Here is a 21893-nt window from a genome sequence, read left to right on the forward strand (position 1 = left end):
TGCGTGCCTGTGTTGTGCCGGATGTCGATGGAGGAAGTCCGTAGCCTGCCAGCCGTTTGACAGATCTCGTTCTTTGTTCTTTTCTATAAATCATGGCCGCAGCGTCGTCAGAATGACGGAGCGGTTTGTTTCTAAGCGCGCACGGCTCGTCCGGTTGTAATAATACTGAGTGAGGAGCGGAGGACCGATGCTATCGTTAGCATCGGTCCTAGGACGAGCTAACCTAGGACGGAGTCATCAGAGTAGTGTACAAAAAGTATTTCAATCGGCACAGGCACCAAAAGGAAGCACCGAAATCTGCGTTGCGTTTCGGTCCGGTAGATACCGGTCGTATATACCGGTTTTCGGTACCCAACCCTACTCATCACACCTTTACTGTGGTCTTGTGATGAAGCTCTGGTGGAGGAGTGATGAAGGTTTACTGTGTGTCCTGACTGTGTTTCCTCTCAGAGTCTGACTGGTCACAAGAACGCAGTGGAGTGTGTCCAGTTCAACATGTCAGAGGAGCAGGTTGTCGCTGGTTCCCAGTCTGGATCTATACGAGTCTGGGACCTGGAGGCTGCCAAGAGTGAGACCCAGTTTGTTCTCTTAGTGTGTGGTTGAAAGGTTGAGTATGTGATGAATACAAACCCTGAGAGATGCTTTCAGGGTTTATACTTTATTTTAGTCCAGTTTTAGGGGCGATCACAGGGGGGGGGGGGGGGGTGACCACGAGATCGACCATCGAGCTCCTGCTGTTGTTCTGCTGGTGAAAATGATCTCGTTCAGTTTTGATTAACTTTCACTAATATCAAAGTGCTCTGCAACCACCTCTACCGGCATCAAAACAGGAAGTCAGTGGTAAAGTAGTAAAACCCGCCTCTTGCTTGATTTGATTGGCTGCCATGGTCATGTGTGACATTGACAAGCAGAGCGACTCCCCGCCTGGTGCTGCAAAGTTGGGAATATTTTTAATGCGTCTAAAACGCCTGAAAAACAGGATGCAAGAGGGGAGCCCTTAGTCCAGTATTCGTCCAGTATACTCTAGTATTAGTCCAGTTTATGTCCAGTTTTAGTACTAGTCCAGGTTTAGCACAGTTGTCGTCCACCTGAGACAGTTTTTCGTGTCTCTTCCAGTCTTAAGAACTTTGATGGGACACAAAGCCAACATCACCAGTCTGGGCTTCCATCCATTTGGAGACTTCCTCGCCTCCAGCTCAATGGACACAAACATCAAGGTGTGTGTGTGTGACATGTCCAGTGTGTGTGTGTGTGTGTCTGTGATATATCTGTGTGTGTTTGTGTGTGTGTGTGTGGGTGTGTACTAATGAAATCTTTCTCCTCATCTGAACCATGTGGTCTTGTTCTGTCAGCTGTGGGACGTTCGGAGGAAAGGTTATGTGTTCAGGTACAAGGTGAGAACTGTAGAAATAAAGAAGAGCACATTTGTGAAGACATGTTGATAATATGTAAGACAGTTAAAGTCCTGATTGTGTTTCAGGGTCACACTGCGGCGGTGAGGAGTCTGGCCTTCAGCCCTGATGGGAAGTGGTTGGCTTCAGCCAGTGACGACTCCACCGTCAAGGTAAGAATCACACCTGTCAGAGTTGTAGTTCCTTTAATATTCATTGATTCATGTTCAGACGGTTTGATGTTGTCTCTGTCAGCTGTGGGATCTAACTCAGGGGAAGATGATCACAGAGTTTAAATCTCACACTGCAGCCGTCAACATCATCCAGTTTCACCCCAACGAGTACCTGCTGGCCTCAGGCAGCTCCGACAGGTGCGACCCTCTGTCAGTGTCCTCTTTGATACACCATCAACACTGTTTCCTCTGTCTTTGTCCTCTTTGATACACCATCAACACTGTTTCCTCTGTCCGTCTCCTCTTTGATACACCATCAACACTGTTTCCTCTGTCTTTGTCCTCTTTGATACACCATCAACACTGTTTCCTCTGTCTTTGTCCTCTTTGATACACCATCAACACTGTTTCCTCTGTCCGTCTCCTCTTTGATACACCATCAACACTGTTTCCTCTGTCTTTGTCCTCTTTGATACACCATCAACACTGTTTCCTCTGTCTTTGTCCTCTTTGATACACCATCAACACTGTTTCCTCTGTCATTGTCATCTTTGATACACCATCAACACTGTTTCCTCTGTCTTTGTCCTCTGATACACCATCAACACTGTTTCCTCTGTCATTGTCCTCTTTGATACACCATCAACACTGTTTCCTCTGTCTTTGTCCTCTTTGATACACCATCAACACTGTTTCCTCTGTCCGTCTCCTCTTTGATACACCATCAACACTGTTTCCTCTGTCTTTGTCCTCTTTGATACACCATCAACACTGTTTCCTCTGTCTTTGTCCTCTTTGATACACCATCAACACTGTTTCCTCTGTCATTGTCATCTTTGATACACCATCAACACTGTTTCCTCTGTCTTTGTCCTCTGATACACCATCAACACTGTTTCCTCTGTCATTGTCCTCTTTGATACACCATCAACACTGTTTCCTCTGTCATTGTCCTCTTTGATACACCATCAACACTGTTTCCTCTGTCTTTGTCCTCTTTGATACACCATCAACACTGTTTCCTCTGTCTTTGTCCTCTTTGATACACCATCAACACTGTTTCCTCTGTCTTTGTCCTCTTTGATACACCATCAACACTGTTTCCTCTGTCTTTGTCCTCTTTGATACACCATCAACACTGTTTCCTCTGTCATTTTCCTCTTTGATACACCATCAACACTGTTTCCTCTGTCATTGTCCTCTTTGATACACCATCAACACTGTTTCCTCTGTCATTGTCATCTTTGATACACCATCAACACTGTTTCCTCTGTCTTTGTCCTCTTTGATACACCATCAACACTGTTTCCTCTGTCATTGTCCTCTTTGATACACCATCAACACTGTTTCCTCTGTCTTTGTCCTCTTTGATACACCATCAACAATGTTTCCTCTGTCCGTCTCCTCTTTGATACACCATCAACACTGTTTCCTCTGTCCGTCTCCTCTTTGATACACCATCAACACTGTTTCCTCTGTCTTTGTCCTCTTTGATACACCATCAACACTGTTTCCTCTGTCATTGTCCTCTTTGATACACCATCAACACTGTTTCCTCTGTCATTGTCCTCTTTGATACACCATCAACACTGTTTCCTCTGTCATTGTCCTCTTTTATACACGATCAACACTGTTTCCTCTGTCAGTGTCCTCTTTTTTTACACGATCAACAATGTTTCCTCTGTCTTTGTCCTCTTTGATACACCATCAACAATGTTTCCTCTGTCTTTGTCCTCTTTGATACACCATCAACACTGTTTCCTCTGGCAGTGTCCTCTTTGATACACCATCAACAATGTTTCCTCTGTCTTTGTCCTCTTTGATACACCATCAACAATGTTTCCTCTGTCTTTGTCCTCTTTGATACACCATCAACAATGTTTCCTCTGTCTTGTCCTCTTTGATACACCATCAACACTGTTTCCTCTGTCATTGTCCTCTTTGATACACCACCAACACTGTTTCCTCTGTCAGTGTCCTCTTTGATACACCATCAACACTGTTTCCTCTGTCAGTGTCCTCTTTGATACACCATCAACACTGTTTCCTCTGGCAGTGTCCTCTTTGATACACCATCAATACTGTTTCCTCTGTCAGTGTCCTCTTTGATACACCATCAATACTGTTTCCTCTGTCAGTGTCCTCTTTTTTTACACCATCAACAATGTTTCCTCTGTCTTTGTCCTCTTTGATACACCATCAACAATGTTTCCTCTGTCTTTGTCCTCTTTGATACATCATCAACAATGTTTCCTCTGTCTTGTCCTCTCTGATACACCATCAACACTGTTTCCTCTGTCAGTGTCCTCTTTGATACACCATCAACACTTGTTTTGTCTCCAGGACCATCAAGCTGTGGGATCTGGAGAAGTTTACGATGATCGGCTCGTTGGAAGGAGACACGACTCCCGTCAGGTGAGTTTTCTCACCACAGATGTCGGACCAGGTGTTGATGGATCGTGATCCCTGACTCCTGGCCCTCTGTGGGTTCAGGTCTGTGTTCTTCAGCTCCGATGGATCCTGTCTGTACAGCGGGGCCACAGACTCTCTGAGGATCTTCGGCTGGGAGCCCGACCGCTGCTTTGACGTGGTGCCAGTGGGCTGGGGGAAGGTGTCCGACCTGGCGGTCTGCAACCAGCAGCTGGTGAGTAGTTGTTATTGATGATTGATTATTGATTATCACATCCTGTAAACCTCTTCTTCTTCTTCTCCCTCAGATCGGCGTGTCTCACCAGCTGTCCTGTGTGTCGTCCTACGTGGTCGACCTGAAGCGGGTGAAGAAGAGCGGCGGCTCTGTGATCCGAGGAATCGTCCAGGACGACCAGCCGCTCTCGGAGCCCAGAGATCCTAAAGGATCCGCACTACGCAGGAACTACGAGAGACCCACGACCACCAGCAGCTCCTCACAGCGGTAACGGCAGCGCTCGCCTGGATAGGAAGGTTACCTGTGTCATGATGTCATGATGTCACATGTTGTGATGTCATCAGTGTGAAGCAGAGTTCAGATGCCGAGAGGCGGAGCCCCGAAGGTGAGAGGCGGAGCCTCAGTGAGGACGAGGCAGAGGAGAAAGTATCGTCAGCAGAGATCCACAACGCAGAAGACTTCAAAGAGATCTTCCAGCCGAAGAACGCCATCTGTAGGTCTCACCTTCTGTCCTTCATGGTCTCACCTTCTGTCCTTCATGGTCTCACCTTCTGTCCTTCATCCTCACACCTTCTGGCCTTCATCCTCACACCTTCTGTCCTTCATCCTCACACCTTCTGGCCTTCATCCTCACACCTTCTGTCCTTCATCCTTACACCTTCTGTCCTTCCTCGTTACACCTCATCAGTGACTCGGTTCTTCTCTCCTTTAGCTCGAACTCCTCCAAGGATATCGGAGCCTTTTCCTGCTCCTCCAGAGGACGGTGAGTCCTTCAGAGCTTCATCACTTATATTACAGACTTCATTCACACCTGAAACTACTTTACTGTGAGACATCACATTACCTGTTCAGGTACTCTGTTCACTACCTGTTCGGGTACTCTGTTCTCTACCTGCTCGGGTACTCTGTTCTCTACCTGCTCGGGTACTCTGTTCACTACCTGTTCGGGTACTCTGTTCTCTACCTGCTCGGGTACTCTGTTCTCTACCTGCTCGGGTACTCTGTTCTCTACCTGTTCGGGTACTCTGTTCACTACCTGTTCGGGTACTCTGTTCACTACCTGTTCGGGTACTCTGTTCACTACCTGCTCGGGTACTCTGTTCTCTACCTGTTCGGGTACTCTGTTCACTACCTGCTCGGGTACTCTGTTCTCTACCTGTTCGGGTACTCTGTTCACTACCTGCTCGGGTACTCTGTTCTCTACCTGTTCGGGTACTCTGTTCACTACCTGTTCGGGTACTCTGTTCACTACCTGTTCGGGTACTCTGTTCACTACCTGCTCGGGTACTCTGTTCTCTACCTGTTCGGGTACTCTGTTCACTACCTGTTCGGGTACTCTGTTCACTACCTGCTCGGGTACTCTGTTCTCTACCTGTTCGGGTACTCTGTTCACTACCTGTTCGGGTACTCTGTTCACTACCTGTTCGGGTACTCTGTTCACTACCTGCTCGGGTACTCTGTTCTCTACCTGTTCGGGTGCTCTGTTCTCTACCTGTTCGGGTACTCTGTTCACTACCTGTTCGGGTACTCTGTTCACTACCTGTTCGGGTACTCTGTTCACTATCTGCTCGGGTACTCTGTTCTCTACCTGTTCGGGTGCTCTGTTCTCTACCTGTTCGGGTACTCTGTTCTCTACCTGTTCGGGTACTCTGTTCTCTACCTGTTCGGGTGCTCTGTTCTCTACCTGTTCGGGTACTCTGTTCTCTACCTGTTCGGGTGCTCTGTTCTCTACCTGTTCGGGTACTCTGTTCTCTACCTGTTCGGGTACTCTGTTCTCTACCTGTTCGGGTACTCTGTTCTCTACCTGTTCGGGTGCTCTGTTCTCTACCTGTTCGGGTACTCTGTTCTCTACCTGTTCGGGTACTCTGTTCTCTACCTGTTCGGGTGCTCTGTTCTCTACCTGTTCGGGTACTCTGTTCACTATCTGCTCGGGTACTCTGTTCTCTACCTGTTCGGGTGCTCTGTTCACTACCTGCTCGGGTACTCTGTTCTCTACCTGTTCGGGTGCTCTGTTCTCTACCTGTTCGGGTACTCTGTTCTCTACCTGTTCGGGTACTCTGTTCACTACCTGTTCGGGTACTCTGTTCTCTACCTGTTCGGGTACTCTGTTCTCTACCTGCTCGGGTACTCTGTTCTCTACCTGCTCGGGTACTCTGTTCTCTACCTGCTCGGGTACTCTGTTCTCTACCTGCTCGGGTACTCTGTTCTCTACCTGCTCGGGTACTCTGTTCACTACCTGTTCGGGTACTCTGTTCTCTACCTGCTCGGGTACTCTGTTCTCTACCTGTTCGGGTACTCTGTTCACTACCTGTTCGGGTACTCTGTTCACTACCTGTTCGGGTACTCTGTTCACTACCTGTTCGGGTACTCTGTTCTCTACCTGTTCGGGTACTCTGTTCACTACCTGCTCGGGTACTCTGTTCACTACCTGCTCGGGTACTCTGTTCACTACCTGTTCGGGTACTCTGTTCACTACCTGTTCGGGTACTCTGTTCACTACCTGTTCGGGTACTCTGTTCTCTACCTGTTCGGGTACTCTGTTCACTACCTGCTCGGGTACTCTGTTCTCTACCTGTTCGGGTACTCTGTTCACTACCTGTTCGGGTACTCTGTTCACTACCTGTTCGGGTACTCTGTTCACTACCTGCTCGGGTACTCTGTTCTCTACCTGTTCGGGTACTCTGTTCACTACCTGTTCGGGTACTCTGTTCACTATCTGCTCGGGTACTCTGTTCTCTACCTGTTCGGGTACTCTGTTCACTACCTGCTCGGGTACTCTGTTCTCTACCTGTTCGGGTACTCTGTTCTCTACCTGTTCGTGTACTCTGTTCTCTACCTGCTCGGGTACTCTGTTCTCTACCTGCTCGGGTACTCTGTTCTCTACCTGCTCGGGTACTCTGTTCTCTACCTGTTCGGGTACTCTGTTCTCTACCTGTTCGGGTACTCTGTTCTCTACCTGCTCGGGTACTCTGTTCTCTACCTGCTCGGGTACTCTGTTCACTACCTGTTCGGGTACTCTGTTCTCTACCTGCTCGGGTACTCTGTTCTCTACCTGTTCGGGTACTCTGTTCTCTACCTGTTCGGGTACTCTGTTCTCTACCTGCTCGGGTACTCTGTTCACTACCTGTTCGGGTGCTCTGTTCACTACCTGTTCGGGTACTCTGTTCTCTACCTGCTCGGGTACTCTGTTCTCTACCTGTTCGGGTACTCTGTTCTCTACCTGCTCGGGTACTCTGTTCTCTACCTGCTCGGGTACTCTGTTCTCTACCTGTTCGGGTACTCTGTTCTCTACCTGTTCGGGTACTCTGTTCTCTACCTGCTCGGGTACTCTGTTCACTACCTGCTCGGGTACTCTGTTCACTACCTGTTCGGGTACTCTGTTCTCTACCTGCTCGGGTACTCTGTTCTCTACCTGCTCGGGTACTCTGTTCTCTACCTGCTCGGGTACTCTGTTCACTACCTGTTCGGGTACTCTGTTCTCTACCTGCTCGGGTACTCTGTTCTCTACCTGTTCGGGTACTCTGTTCTCTACCTGTTCGGGTACTCTGTTCTCTACCTGCTCGGGTACTCTGTTCTCTACCTGCTCGGGTACTCTGTTCTCTACCTGCTCGGGTACTCTGTTCACTACCTGTTCGGGTACTCTGTTCACTACCTGCTCGGGTACTCTGTTCTCTACCTGCTCGGGTACTCTGTTCTCTACCTGCTCGGGTACTCTGTTCACTACCTGCTCGGGTACTCTGTTCTCTACCTGCTCGGGTACTCTGTTCACTACCTGCTCGGGTATTGGACACGTGATGAAAATGTTGTGTCTTCTTGTTTCTTGTGTGTGATGTGATGATGGAGGACAAAGTAAAGACAGTCTTCTTCATCTTCTTCTTCTTAGACACTATATTAGCCATCGGCCGTCAGCTGAAGGACATGATATCAGCTTTTCCTGAAAAACAGCAGGTCAGTGAACGCAGCAGTTTGTCTCTGTGATTAAGAGACATTAAATATGTAAACAATGATGAAACATGATTCATGTACTTTTGTTTTGTTGACATAAAGGTGTGTGTGTGTGTGTGTTACAGGCTCCTCCCCTCTCCTCCTCTGCACCTGTCCAGAGGGTGGAGCCTACATTTGTCTCTTCTATAAAGCGTTCGACTCCCTCTGCGGTCGTCCCGGTGACCTCTAACCCCCCCCCCTCCGCCCCCCCTCCTCATCCTCCTCAGCCTCCTGTTACCACGCCGACGTCTAAACCACATCCTAAAATCATCCTGAGCACCAGGAACGAGCCCATCGGGCTGAACGTGGCCGACTTCCTGCCTGTGAGTTTAACATATCTGCACAGGTATTTGTTGAGGGTAGATGATGTCACTTGAAGTGCGTACTACATGTCCCACGATGCATTGTGCACAAGCTCCTCATCAACACTGAGAAGGTTTCCTCCAGAGCGGGGGGGCAAACGCTTTGGCTCTGGGGCTACAGTGAGTCTTAACATGTGACAGACGGGTCGGTAGCAGATGGAGTGTTTGTGAAGAGGAAAGGTTCAGGTCATTCCAGTGGGAGCAGTGATATTTCTGCCTGTTCTCAGGACACATGTGAGGTGTTCATCATCAGACTGATGTATTGATGTTCATCATGCTGAAGGTCTGCTGGTGATCAGCATCACTTTCCTCAAGGAACTTAATAAACTGACGACCCTCGTATAAAGTTACGAGTTTTACGTCTGGCTTCACTTCATGATCAAACTGCATTACAGACTCACAGAGCAGGAAGAGTACATCCAGCTCCGGGTTTTCCTCTTTCACCTCATCCCGGATTCTTTTCAGCAGCCCGACGGTTCTTCCTGTTAAGTTTGGCGATCCATCTGTGGTGACATTGGCAAGTTTACACCGAGGTAGCTTCAGCCTCTGGATGACACCAGACATGATACAAGTCCTGTCCTTGTGTTGTCCCCTCCAGACATGCCAGGGTCAAACATTCCTCCGTTATCTCTCAGCTGTCATGAATCCCTCTGATGAAGAGTCACAGCTCAGCGGTGTCTTTTACGTCGTTACTTTCGTCCAGTGCTAACGAATATACGGTAACTGAAATGACTCAGCGTTTTTGTTTAACTCGTTGGCTAAGTCTTGGTCAGTTAGTTCTACACGGCGAGTCCTGCGTGATCAACTCAGTAGATTGGTTAAAGCAATAGGACAGAGTAATAAAGCAGTCTTTAATAATGAACGCTGGTGTTTGATACTTAAGATCTTCTCTAAAATCTTCCTCGATGAACTCAAACACAGTTCGTGGGAAGTTGTATAAGTTTTATTGTCAGACTTAGTTACAGCGCTGCAGGTCTTCATCTCTCTCACCTCATATTTACATTAAAATCAACACTTGCACATAAGTCTACTAGATTCTGGTCCACGCTGGTCTCACTCGGTCCCTCTGTGTCGCTGTTCTCTCGTAGCTCTGCTGCTGGAGTCTGTCCATGTTTTGTTCCTTTATAGTTTATCTGTGGACTTCACAATAATTGTGCAGAACAAAATAAACAATGAGAAAAGGAAAGTTCTCCATTTTGTGTCCATCCGCCTCAAAGCCGCTAACTGACTTCAGACGTCCCCGTGGGTTTGATACCTCCGCTGGACACGCCGCTCACTAATCGCTAACAGCTGCTAGTAAAGAGAACACGGTCAACAACGGCTGCTAGCAAAGAGAACACGGTCAACAACGGCTGCTAGTAAAGAGAACACGGTCAACAACGGCTGCTAGTAAGGCAAGGCAAGTTTATTTGTATAGCACATTTCAACAACAAGGTAATTCAAAGTTCTTCACATAAAACCACTAAAAGCATCAAAACATAAGGCAAAAGAAAAGGAGATTTAAAAACTATTAAGAACATTCATTGAAACATTAAAAAACAGTGCAAGAAATAAAATTCAGTACTAAAATGCAGAAATGCAGGAAATTGATGAATATATTAATTGAATGTGGTTCAATTAAAGGCAGCAGCAAACAGAAAAGTCTTCAATCTTGATTTAAATGAGCTGAGGGTCTCAGCAGACCTGCAGCTTTCTGGGACTTTGTTCCAGATATGTGGAGCAGAACAACTGAACGCTGCTTCTCCATGTTTAGTTGTGACTCTGGGAACAGAAAGTAGACCGGTCCCAGACGACCTGAGGGGTCGGGATGGTTCATAAGGTAGCAGCAGATCAGAGATGTATTTTGGCCCTAAACCATTCAGTGCTTTGTAAACCAACAGCAGGATTTTAAAGTCAATTCTTTGTTGGACAGGAAGCCAGTGCAAAGACCTCAGAACTGGAGTGATGTGGTCCACCCTCCTGGTCTTAGTGAGGACTCGAGCTGCAGCGTTCTGAATCAGCTGCAGCTTTCTGACGGACTTTTTACAGAGACCTGTAAACACACCGTTACAGTAGTCCAGTCTGCTGAAGATAAATGCGTGGACAAGTTTTTCCAAATCCTGTTGAGACATAAGTCCTCTAATCCTTGATATATTCTTCAGGTGATAGGAGGCTGATTTTGTAATTGTCTTGATATGGCTGTTCAGGTTGAGGTCTGAATCCATAACTACACCTAGATTTCTGGCTTGGTTTGTGGGTTTTAACATCAGTGACTGAAGCTGAGCGGTGATTTTCAATTGTTCGTCCTTGGTACCAAAAACAATTACTTCTGTTTTATCTTTGTTTAATTGAAGAACATTCTGGCACATCCAGTTGTTGATTTGTTCAATGCAGTTAACCAGCCCTTGTATGGGATTATGGTCCCCTGGTGACATAGTTATGTAGATTTGTGTGTCGTCTGCATAATTATGATAACACACTTTGTTGTTTTCCATAATCTGAGCTAGTGGAAGCATGTAGATGTTGAACAGAAGAGGCCCCAGTATTGAACCTTGGGGAACACCACATGTCATTTTAGTCAGCTCTGATGTGTAATCAGCCACAGACACAAAGTATTCTCGGTCCTTCAAGTAGGATTCAAACCAGTTAAGTGCTGTGCCAGAGAGTCCCACCCAGATGTTTAGTCTTTCTAGGAGTATGGCATGGTCGACCGTGTCGAATGCAGCACTGAGATCCAGTAACACTAAGACTGAACTTCTGCCATTGTCTATGTTTAAGTGGATGTCGTTGAAAACCTTAACAAGAGCAGTTTCAGTGCTGTGGTGCTGTCGAAAGCCTGACTGGAAAACATCAAAGCAGTTATTTACGGTCAAGAAGTCGGTCAGCTGTTGGAAAACCGCTTTTTCAATTATTTTACTTAAAAATGGGAGGTTTGATATTGGCCTATAATTTTTCCTGACAGAGACCTGACATTTAATAAAGCTAAGTTTAATGTGGTTAAAACTTTCTTTGCCCAATTTATTTGGACAGGCTGACGAGGAATGTATGCTAAGTTTGATAAGTTTGCATGTTTACTATTGTTTCTTCGCAGCCTCACCTTTCTTTTTCTATAAACTTGCAGGACAGGAATTGAGACGGCTAGCTGCATACAGGGCCCCGACTTTTCCTGGAGAGAGTCATTGGTGTCATTAGCCTTGTAGCCTGGACCCAGAAGATATCAATTATTTCCTCCATCAGGTAGAGGAGACAGAGGACGGTTGTGGAACCGTCGAGGAGTGGGGAGAGGAGTGTGTTTGGTTCCAGCAGTGACCAGCTCTTTCATGTGGTCAGTGAACTCCAGGTGGGGGGAGGATGGGCAGAGTGTGAGAGAGGATTGCGATCCAAAGTATGGACCCGAAATAGCTGGGGAGGGAGGTAAAGACTCCTCGTCTAGGAAGGGTGGGGAAAGTGGGAGATCGGAGGCGGTCCCTGATGATGAGGTTGGAGACTCCTCCTTTTGGCTGTCGTTAGGCGGGGGCATCCTTCCCGTCAGGTCTCCATGGCGATGCTGTGTGGTTATCTCTTGTTTAGACTCCTCTTGTGTCTTGTCCTTGGCAGTAGGGACAGACGAGTGACGCAGGGAGAAAAACAGGTTCGAGGTAAACAGTTTTACCCCTGACTTGTTCAGGCAAACTCCATGCGCTGTAAAAAGATGTCTGCGCTCCCAGAAAAGGTAGAAATTGTTGATAAAATGTACTGAATGGTCAGTACATGCAGTTGACAGCCATCTGTTCAGTGCAAACAGCCTGCTGAATCCTTCATCTCCTCCTCTGACTGGTGGGAGAGGGCCACTGATGAACACCTCAGCCTTGACAGAGCTGACTGTGTTTAACAGATCAATAAAGTCTCGCTTCACAACTTCAGACTGTTGTTTCACAATATCACAGCTTCCTGTATGCACCATGATGTTTTTCGCTGTGGGATAGTCAGCCACGATGTCCAGGATTTTGTCTCTCATGTCAGAGACCATATCTTTCGGAAAGCAGAGTATTTTGGTGTTCTTGCTGCACAGTTTTCTGACATCTTTTACAGCATAGTCACCAACAATCAGCGTCTCAGGCCCAGTCACTAGCTTTGCCTGCTGCCTCTTACTCTCACATTGACTCAGTTCTTATCCTGCTTTGAGGAGATAGCTGCTTATCCAGGTCATCAGATGGAGATTTAGGATCCTGCGACAATGGAGTGAATCAGTTTTGAAGTTGTAGGCTTGGTTGTTGTGGAGGTGTTTTGCAGGTTTTACTTTCCTCAGCTGTCCGTGGCTTTGTCCGTCTGGGTGCAGGGGTTGAGGAGGAGTTCTGCCCGTGTGCTAGTGCAGGCCAGCCAGTCGCAACACAAACCTCAGGGCGCTGGACTCTGCCTGTTAGTCGTCCTCCCACATATTTTCTCTTCGGCTTTGCACCTGGTTATGCTAGTTAGCTGTGTCTTAGCTTGCGTTTGTCCAGTGTTTTGAGTCCATGGTAAAGTGGTATCATTCCCACACAGTCCATTTACCGCCACGTTTACTTCTAGTCGGTGGATTTTTGTTTCCAGGACTGCAATCTTCTGTAGGAGTTTGTAGTAGCCGTCCGTGGAGAAGGGAGGCATCTTGCTGCTACTTAGCTTTAACTTAGCTGCTAGTTAGCATTAGCCAACAATCCAAATAGCTCGACGACTTTCCGACGGATTTGTCTTCACTCAAACGTTGAAGAGTGATATATGTGATATATCTTGTATCTAGTAAAGAGAACACTGTCAACAACACCCGCAGTCAGTCGTCCGTGTTGAGTTAACCTGATAGTCCGTCGGTCATCAATGCTGCTATTTGTGATCTTCCAGTAAAAGGTCATGTGATCGGGGACGAATCAGAGGACACGTTGTGACTGCTAAGAACCAATCAAGTGGTGAACGTGGGGGTGGGCGTCGTCTAGAGAGAGTAGACCGGAGTGCTCCATCTAGTGGACTCAACTAACTCCGGGCATATAAAATGAATCCAGTCTTTACTATAATTTGGACAATTTTTTCCCAATATTCGACGGGCCGTATATGGACCGTAGTTTGCCTGCTGTAAAGTAACTGGTGTGTGTGTGTGTGTGTGTGTGTGTGTGTGTGTGTGTGTGTGTGTGTGTGTGTGTGTGTGTGTGTGTGTGTGTGTGTGTGTGTGTGTGTGTGTGTGTGTGTGCCTCAGTCGTCCCCTCTCAACAGAGGCGGAGCTCTGAGTGATGATGAAGCTCTGTCTCAGCTGAAGAAGGGTCATGACACCATGTGTGTGATGCTGAGGAGCCGACACAAGAACCTGGAGACGGTCCGGTCCGTTTGGGCCCGAGAGGACATCAAGGTGAGGCGCATATCTAAATCTAAGGGTTTATGCATTGTTTCATATCTCAATATCAAATGTAAAGAAGAATTATTGCACTGTCGGTTGTTCTAACATCATGCAGACCTGTCACATGATTGGTTCTCACTGCCTCCACTTCCTGTTGACGTCTCTCTGCAGAGAGCTCTGGACGCTGCTGTCTCCATGAATGATCTGTCTATTGTGGTGGACATCCTGAACATCATCAACCTGCAGCCGTGAGTCCACCTTAAACCTGAACAATTAAATCTATATTTGTTTTAAAACAAATCAAGATATGAAACATCACCACCGGTTTAAATGGATCAACATTGTGAATAGAGACTCTGATATAAATGTGATCTTATTGATCGTTGATAATGGTTTCAGGTCGCTATGGAAACTGGACTTGTGCACGACGATTCTTCCTCCGATCGACCAACTGCTGCACAGTAAATATGAGAGGTGATCAGATATTCATCATTATCTATAAGATCTAAAACAAACCTGCAGCCAAAGAACGGTTCAACACTCAATCAACATTTTGTTTATTTCATATTTCAATATGAACATTCTGCAGATTTGAATCAACACTTTGTTTTATTTCTGTCAATTAGATAAAAATTGTTTCAAAGTCCACAATCCAAACTGTGTGTGTGTGTGTGTGTCTCTGTGTGTGTGCGTCTCTGTGTGTGCGTGTGTGTGTCTGTGCGTGTGCGTGCGTGTGTGTGCGTGCACGTCTCTGTGTGTGTGCGTGTGTGTCTCTGTGTGTGTGAGCGTGCGTGTGTATGTGTGCGTGCACGTCTCTGTGTGTGTGTGTGTGTGTGTGCGTAGCTACATCCAGACCGGCTGTACGTCTCTGAAGCTCATCATGAAACATTTCTGGATGTTGATCTCTGACACTCTGAAGGCGACGCCGTCTGTGGGCGTCGACATCACCCGAGAGGAGCGGTGAGTCAGCACAAACACACACACCAGGAAGTGATCGCTTGTGTGTAAAGGTCTCAATGAGGATGATGATGATGAGGATGGTGTTTGTTCTCCAGACACCAGAAGTGCAGATCGTGCTGCAGGCAGCTGAAGAACCTGAGCAACGTGGTGAAGAACAAGGCGGAGCAGGTCGGTCGACATGGCAGCGCCTTCAGAGAGCTGCAGCTGATCATGACGCCGCTGGACGACTGAGGAGGAGGAGGCTGATTCAAAGCTTCACGTGTGTCATGTCACTGAAGAACTGTTATTTGAAGACGTTCCTCTTCACACGCAGAGGAAACTGCAGAAGAAGAAGATCATCATGGATCCTGAGTCTCAGGTGACCGGTCGGTTCAGAGGGTTCTGGATGATCTCACCTGTACTAAACTACAACTGACTCACCTTAAAAGAACAGTTTGACATTTTGTTGAGGGTGAGATTGATGCGTGTCTGATGAGCATGAAGCTGTAGCTGCTTAGCTTAGCATGAAGACACGTGATGTGTCCTGGAGTCTGGCCGATTGGAGCCGTTACTCAGCTGGAATAAACAAATCTTCCATATTTAGTCCATCATAGACTTTTCCGATGATGTTCAAATATTTTGTTCTCACTGTTTATTTAAATAAAGTTGTACATGTTTGGATTAAAGAAGTCTATTTGTACCAGCAGGGTGGAATCAGAATCAGAACCGTTTATTCCCAACATTTGCACCTACAAGGAATTTATCATATGGGGGGGGGGGGGGGGTGCATAACATCAAACAATCAACACAGTGCAAGAAAAACATATTGTAATTTATAATAGAATATAAGAGTATAAAATAAAGTGCACAACAAACATAACAGGACTGTAAACAAGCGAAATGTTAAAAGTGTCGAGTGTTTAAATGAAGAAACAGAGATGTGCAGGGAGAGACCGGTAGGTTGTGTTGGGGATAACGGAGTCAGTGGGGGTCCTGGTCTCTGTTCATGAGCCCGACTGCCAACGGGAAGAAGCTGTTCATGTGTCGTGAGGTCTTGGTCCTGATGGAGGTCTTGGTCCTGATGGACCTCAGCCTCCTGCCAGATGGAAGGGGCACAAACAGTTCATGTCCAGGGTGAGAGGGGTCAGCTACGATCCTTCATGCTCGCTTCAGGGTTCTTAAAGTGAACAAGTTCTGGAGGGACGGCAGATTGCAGCCGATCACCTCTCAGCAGAGTGAATGATGCGCTGCAGTCTGTCCTTGTCCTTGGCTGTGGCTGCAGCGTACCAGACGGTGATGGAGGAGCAGAGGATGGACTCAATGATGGCTCTGTAGAAATGCACCATCATTGTCTTTGGCAGGTTGAACTTCTTCAGCTGCCGCAGGAAGTACATCCTCTGCTGAGCCTTCTTGGTGATGGAGCTGATGTTCAGCTCCCACTTGAGGTCCTGAGATATGATGGAGCCCAAGAAGAGGAAGGACTCCACCACGTCAACGGGGGAGTCACACAGGGTGATAGAGGGAGTCACACAGGGTGATAGAGGGAGTCACACAGGGTGATAGAGGGAGTCACACAGGGTGATAGAGGGAGTCACACAGGGTGATAGAGGGAGTCACACAGAGAGATAGAGGGAGTCACACAGGGTGATAGGGGGAGTCACACAGAGTGATAGAGGGAGTCACACAGGGTGATAGGGGGAGTCACACAGGGTGATAGGGGGAGTCACACAGGGTGATAGGGGGAGTCACACACAGTGATAGGGGCTGGTGGGGATGCGTTCTTCCTGAAATCCACAACCATCTCCACTGTCTTCAGAGCGTTGAGCTCCAGGTTGTTCAGACTGCACCAGGTCACCAGATGGTCAGTCTCCCACCTGTAGGCGGACTCATCCCCACCAGAGATGAGTCCAATGAGGGTGGTGTCATCCGTGAACTTCAGGAGCTTGACGGACTGGTGACTGGAGGTGCAGCTGTTGGTGTACGGGGAGAAGAGCAGAGGGGAAAGAACGCAGCCTTGGGAGGAACCGGTGCTGATGGTCCTGGAGGATGAGACGTGCTTTCCCAGCTTCACGTGCTGCTTCCTGTCAGACAGGAAGTCTGTGATCCACTTGCAGGTGGAGTCGGGCACCTGCAGCTGGGAGAGCTTATCATGCAGCAGAGACGGGATGATGGTGTTGAAGGCAGAGCTGAAGTCCACAAACAGGATCCTGGCGTAGGTTCCTGGGGAGTCCAGATGCTGGAGGATGAAGTGAAGGGCCATGTTGACTGCGTCATCTACAGACCTGTTGGCTCTGTAGGCGAACTGCAGGGGGTCCAGGAGTGGGTCGGTGAGGGTTTTAAGGTGGGACAGGACCAGGCGTTCAAAGGACTTCATGACCTCAGAGGTCAGGGTGACGGGCCTGTAGTCGGGCCTATTTTCTGTAAATTGAATTGTTCTACTTTGCATTGTTGCTCGTTGTTGATTGTTATATGTTACGCACCTCCCGTCATGTCAAATTCCTTGTATGTTCAACATACGATGGCAATAAACGGTTTCTGATTCTGATTCTGGAACAAGCCAGACGAAACCGGAAAACAGGGAAACCGGTAGAAAGGGTGATGCTAAATGCTATGTTCCAAAAGTGTTGTACCTAGCCCATTCACACCAGGGAGCTCATCTGGGAGCAGAGAAGACCTACGACAGAATCCTGGGTCGCTTCTACTGGCCGGGGGTGACGAGGGCAGTCCAGGAGTATTGCAAAAGCTGCCGGGAGTGCCAGAAGACAGCTCCAAAGGTATACTATCAGAATCCTTGATCCCGTTACCCTTGATTGATGTCCCCTTCCAGAGAGTGGCCACGGATATAGTAGGACCCCTGCCGAAGTCCAGTAGGGGGCATCGATACATCCTGGTCATCATGGATTATGCCACCCGCTACCCAGAGGCAGTCCCATTACGCACTGCAAATGCTAAGGCAGTTGCCAGGGAATTATACTCTGTAGTCGAGTTGGCATTTTAAAAGAAGTCCTCAGCGACCAGGGAAGCTGCTTCATGTCTCGGGTCATGAAGGAGATGTGCAAGTTGTTGAAGATGAGCCACATAAGAACCTCAGTGTACCACCCACAGACGGATGGCCTCGTAGAACGTTTTAATAAGACCCTAAAACAAATGCTGAAGAAGACTCCACTTTTTGTTACATGGCTACCGTCTCTGAGTCACCTGTTTTACCTCTGAATCGTGCCTCCACGTCCCCCGGGTTGCCACAATGTTTAGACCTAAACTTGGTTGCCAAAAACACACACCAGCATCACAGAAGAGTTTGCAGACAAAGTCAAAGTTCACTTTATTGTCAAAGTTTCCACATGTGTTATGCATACAGAAAATTTGAAATGCCGTTTCTTGCAGTCCCACAGTGTAATATAGACATGAACATATAACATATAATAGAATAAAATAGAATAAAATAGGAAAAAAAGTTAAGAACATAAGGGCCTAGATAAAGGATTAACAAGAAACTAAGTACTATCTAAAGATCTATCTAAAGATATATATCAACACAGTCAACAGTAGTGCAGGTTATTATTGTCTTTAGTGCAAATATTTCTAGTGTAAGAGAATATTCCTTAAAGTATTTTTACAGTAGCAGCAGAGACTAAAAAGTGACAGAGAATAAAATGTGGGCTACAAAGTGACTGGTGCTGGATGAGGGAAGGGTGTGTGACGGGGAGTAGATGTCCTGGTATGTTCCATTTGAGGCAGTGGGGAAAGGTGGGAGGGAGGGAGAGTAGAGAGGTCAGTGGAGAGATGGCAGAGATGGCAGGGGGAGAGGGGGGGAGCGAGAGGAGAGAGGGAGGGAGAGAGTTCAGCATCCTGACCGCCTGATGGAAGAAGCTGTTCCTCAGCCGGGTAGAGCTCGAACGGAGACTGCGGAACCTTCTCCCTGAAGGCAGGAGGCTGAAGAGGCTGTTGGAGGGGTGGGTGGGGTCACCCGCAATGCCGAGTGCTTTGCGGGTGAGGCGGGTGTTGTAAATGTCCTGTAGTGTAGGGAGTGAGACTCCGATGATCCTCTGGGCAGAGTTCACAATGCGCTGCAGGCTCTTGCGGTTGGAGGCGGTGCAGCTTCCGAACCACAGCGTGATGCAGCTGCTGAGGATGCTCTCAGTGGCGCCTCGGTAGAATGAGAGCATGATGGGGGGGGGGCTCCTGCTCGCTTGAGCTTCCTGATGAAGTACAGGCGTTGCTGGGCCTTCTTTGCCAGTGCAGTGGTGTTGCTGTTCCAGGTGAGGTCATCTGTGATTGTCACACCCAGGAATTTGGTGCTGCTCACCTGCTCCACAGCAGCACCATTGATGGTCAGAGGGAGGGGGGGTTGGGAGTGGGTTCTCCTGAAGTCAACAACAATCTCCTTTGTTTTCCCCACATTGAGGAAGAGATTGTTATTTTGGCACCAACGGACCAGCTGGTTCACTTCCTTCCTGTAGTTAGTCTCATCGTTGTGGCTGATGAGACCTACCACGGTAGTGTCGTCAGCGAACTTCACGATGTGGTTGGAGCTGTAGTTGGGTTTACAGTCATGGGTCAGCAGGGTGAAGAGAAGGGGGCTGAGCACACAACCTTGGGGGGCCCCCGTACTCAGTGTTAGTGTGTTCGAAGTGTTGTTGTTGACCCGAACAGCTTGTGGTCTCTCTGTGAGGAAGTCCAACAACCAGTTGCAGAGAGAGGGGCTGAGGCCCAGGTCTGTAAGTTTACACACAAGCTGCTGGGGGATGATTGTGTTGAATGCTGAGCTGAAATCTATGAACAGCATTCTGACGTAGGAGTTCTTAGTGTCCAGGTGTGTGAGGGCTGGGTGTAGAGCGGAGGAGATTGCATCCTCTGTGGACCGTTTAGTTCGGTAAGCAAACTGAAACGGGTCCAGGGAGGGAGGAAGGGTGGATTTGATCTGCTTCATGACCAGCCTTTCGAAGCACTTCATGATGGTAGAAGTCAATGCGACGGGGCGGTAGTCGTTGAAGCAGACTGGAGATGACTTCTTCGGCACAGGAATGATGGTGGTTTCCTTGAAGCACGTGGGAACAACAGCCTGGCTCAGGGAGGTGTTAAAGATGTCGGTGAGGACATCCGTGAGCTCCTCTGCGCAGTCCCTCAGCACACGACCAGGAATGTTGTCAGGTCCCGCAGCCTTGCGGGTATTAATCCTCAGCAGTGTGCTCCTCACACTGGCTGGGGACAGGCACAGAGCCTGGTCGTCGGTGGGGGGGGTGGTTTTCTGCGCAGGTGTGTTGTTCTGTGCTTCGAAGCGTGCAAAGAAGCCATTGAGGTTGTTAAGCAGGGAGGTGTGACTGTCACAGGTCTGTGGCGGTAGTTTGTAGTCCGTTATGGTCCTAATGCCCTGCCACAGGCTCCGTGAGTCCCTGCTGTCTTTGAAATGTCCTGTGATTTTCCTGGTGTACAGTCGTTTAGCTTTCCTGATGCCACGGCACAGGTCAGCCCTGGCTGCTCCCAGCCCAGCTGGGTCTCCAGCTCTGAAGGCGGTGTCGCGAGCCTTGAGCAGTGTGCGGACCTCCCCTGTCAGCCATGGCTTCTGGTTGGCTCGGATGGTGATGGCTCTGGTGGTAGGTATGCACTTGGTGATGTAACCTGTGACTGTCTCTGTGTATTCTTGAATGTTAATGTGATGGTTGTAGGTGGCTGCCTGCTTGAACATGTCCCAGTCTGTAGTACCAAAGCAGTCCTGAAGTGCAGCAGTACTGTCCTCTGGCCACACCCGTACCTGTTTTGAAACCGGTTTGGTAACCTTTACCCTTGCTCTGTAGGCCGGTTTCAGCAAGACAGTGAGGTGGTCGGAGAGGCCAATGTGGGGGAGGGGGGACGCCTTGTACGCTCCCTTGATCGATGTGTAGACTAGGTCTAATTTGTTGTTTTCCCTGGTTGGAAAATCAACATGCTGGTATATTTTAGGCAGAACAGTTTTTAGGTTAGCATGGTTGAAGTCTCCAGCAGCGATGAGAAGGCCGTCTGGGTGTGCTGTCTGTTGCTCACTGATGGCTCTGTAACGTATTGGCTCTGTAAAGATGTATTTAAAGGCGTGAGAATGCACCTTTCACTTTAAACCCTCTAACACCGGTGGTGTGCCCACCTCGCCGTATCCCATATGCCCTGCGCAACTGACTCAAAGATGAGCTTGACGAAATGGGAAAAATAGATATAATCCAAAAGGTCACCCACTCAGAGCCGACTGAGTGGGTGAATGCACTAGTGGCAGTGGAAAAGGCGAAAACAGGAAAGCTTAGGGGTCTTCAACGTTTTTCAGGCCACGGACCCCCAAACTGATAGAGAGATGGCGCAGGGACCCCCGACCATGTATATTGTATGAATTGTGTTTTATATTAAATGGGCCTAGCGCCGTGCTAGGGTTGTTGTCTAATCAACCAAAAATGTCGCGGACCCCCTGCAGTACTTCCGGACCCCCTAGGGGCCGCGGACCCTCTGTTGAAGACCTCTGGCTTAGGGTGTGTTTAGATCCCCGCCCCCTAAACAAAGCTATCCAGAGACCCCACTATCCACTTCCCACTCTAGATGTCACACCAAGACTAGCCGGAGCACAGTACTTTAGTGTGCTGGACGATAAAACTCAGCCAGAAATCATCCACGCTGACCACGTTCAACACCATCTACGGCAGATATCGGTTCAAAAGGCTCCTTTCGGAATCATTTCTGCACAGGATGAGTTTCAGAGGAGAGTTGATGAGGCCTACGAGGGGTTTCAGGGCGTCGCAGCCATCGTAGATGACATTTTGGTGTATGGCCGCACCAAAGAGGAGCACGATGCCAATCTGCGTGCCGTGCTGGAGAGAACCAGGAGAGAGGAATAAAGCTGAACAAAAGCATCACCTGCGTCTCTGAGGTGAGCTATTTTGGACATAAACTGACACGAGAAGGCATCAAGCCCGACCCTAACAAGGTCAAGGCAATTAAAGAAATGTCTCCCCCATGCAGCAACGCAGAGCTGGAGACCATGCTGGGAATGGTCACCTACCTCCAAGTTTGCACCCAGACTTTCAGAGACAACTGCCCCGCTCAGACAACTGCTGAAAGAGA

At 48.3% G+C, this 21893-nt stretch overlaps 1 protein-coding gene across 3 annotated transcripts in view; it reads left to right on the forward strand.

Moving 5' to 3' along the window:
• The window catches only part of katnb1 (katanin p80 (WD repeat containing) subunit B 1), a 16991-nt gene extending 1495 nt beyond the window's left edge, over positions 1–15496 (forward strand). Inside the window, exons 4-20 of one of the 3 annotated variants that reach the window (XR_013772539.1) lie at positions 451–568; positions 1117–1217; positions 1353–1394; positions 1481–1564; positions 1647–1762; positions 3908–3979; positions 4058–4208; positions 4282–4475; positions 4553–4701; positions 4921–4971; positions 8092–8156; positions 8279–8515; positions 13737–13886; positions 14046–14122; positions 14274–14348; positions 14728–14834; positions 14930–15069. Coding sequence is in view for 2 of the 3 variants with exons in the window: in XM_079282549.1 (XP_079138675.1) it covers positions 451–568; positions 1117–1217; positions 1353–1394; positions 1481–1564; positions 1647–1762; positions 3908–3979; positions 4058–4208; positions 4282–4475; positions 4553–4701; positions 4921–4971; positions 8092–8156; positions 8279–8515; positions 13737–13886; positions 14046–14122; positions 14274–14348; positions 14718–14834; positions 14930–15065 (1935 nt within the window). In the remaining variant the exon portion in view is untranslated. Of the gene's footprint in view, positions 1–450; positions 569–1116; positions 1218–1352; positions 1395–1480; positions 1565–1646; positions 1763–3907; positions 3980–4057; positions 4209–4281; positions 4476–4552; positions 4702–4920; positions 4972–8091; positions 8157–8278; positions 8516–13736; positions 13887–14045; positions 14123–14273; positions 14349–14717; positions 14835–14929 lie in introns of all 3 variants that reach the window. The other 2 variants (XM_079282549.1, XM_079282550.1) reach the window with 2 other exon arrangements.
• Positions 15497–21893: the final 6397 nt, after the last annotated feature.

This window comes from Melanostigma gelatinosum, assembly GCF_949748355.1.
Source record: "Melanostigma gelatinosum genome assembly, chromosome: 2".
Lineage (NCBI taxonomy): Eukaryota > Metazoa > Chordata > Actinopteri > Perciformes > Zoarcidae > Melanostigma > Melanostigma gelatinosum.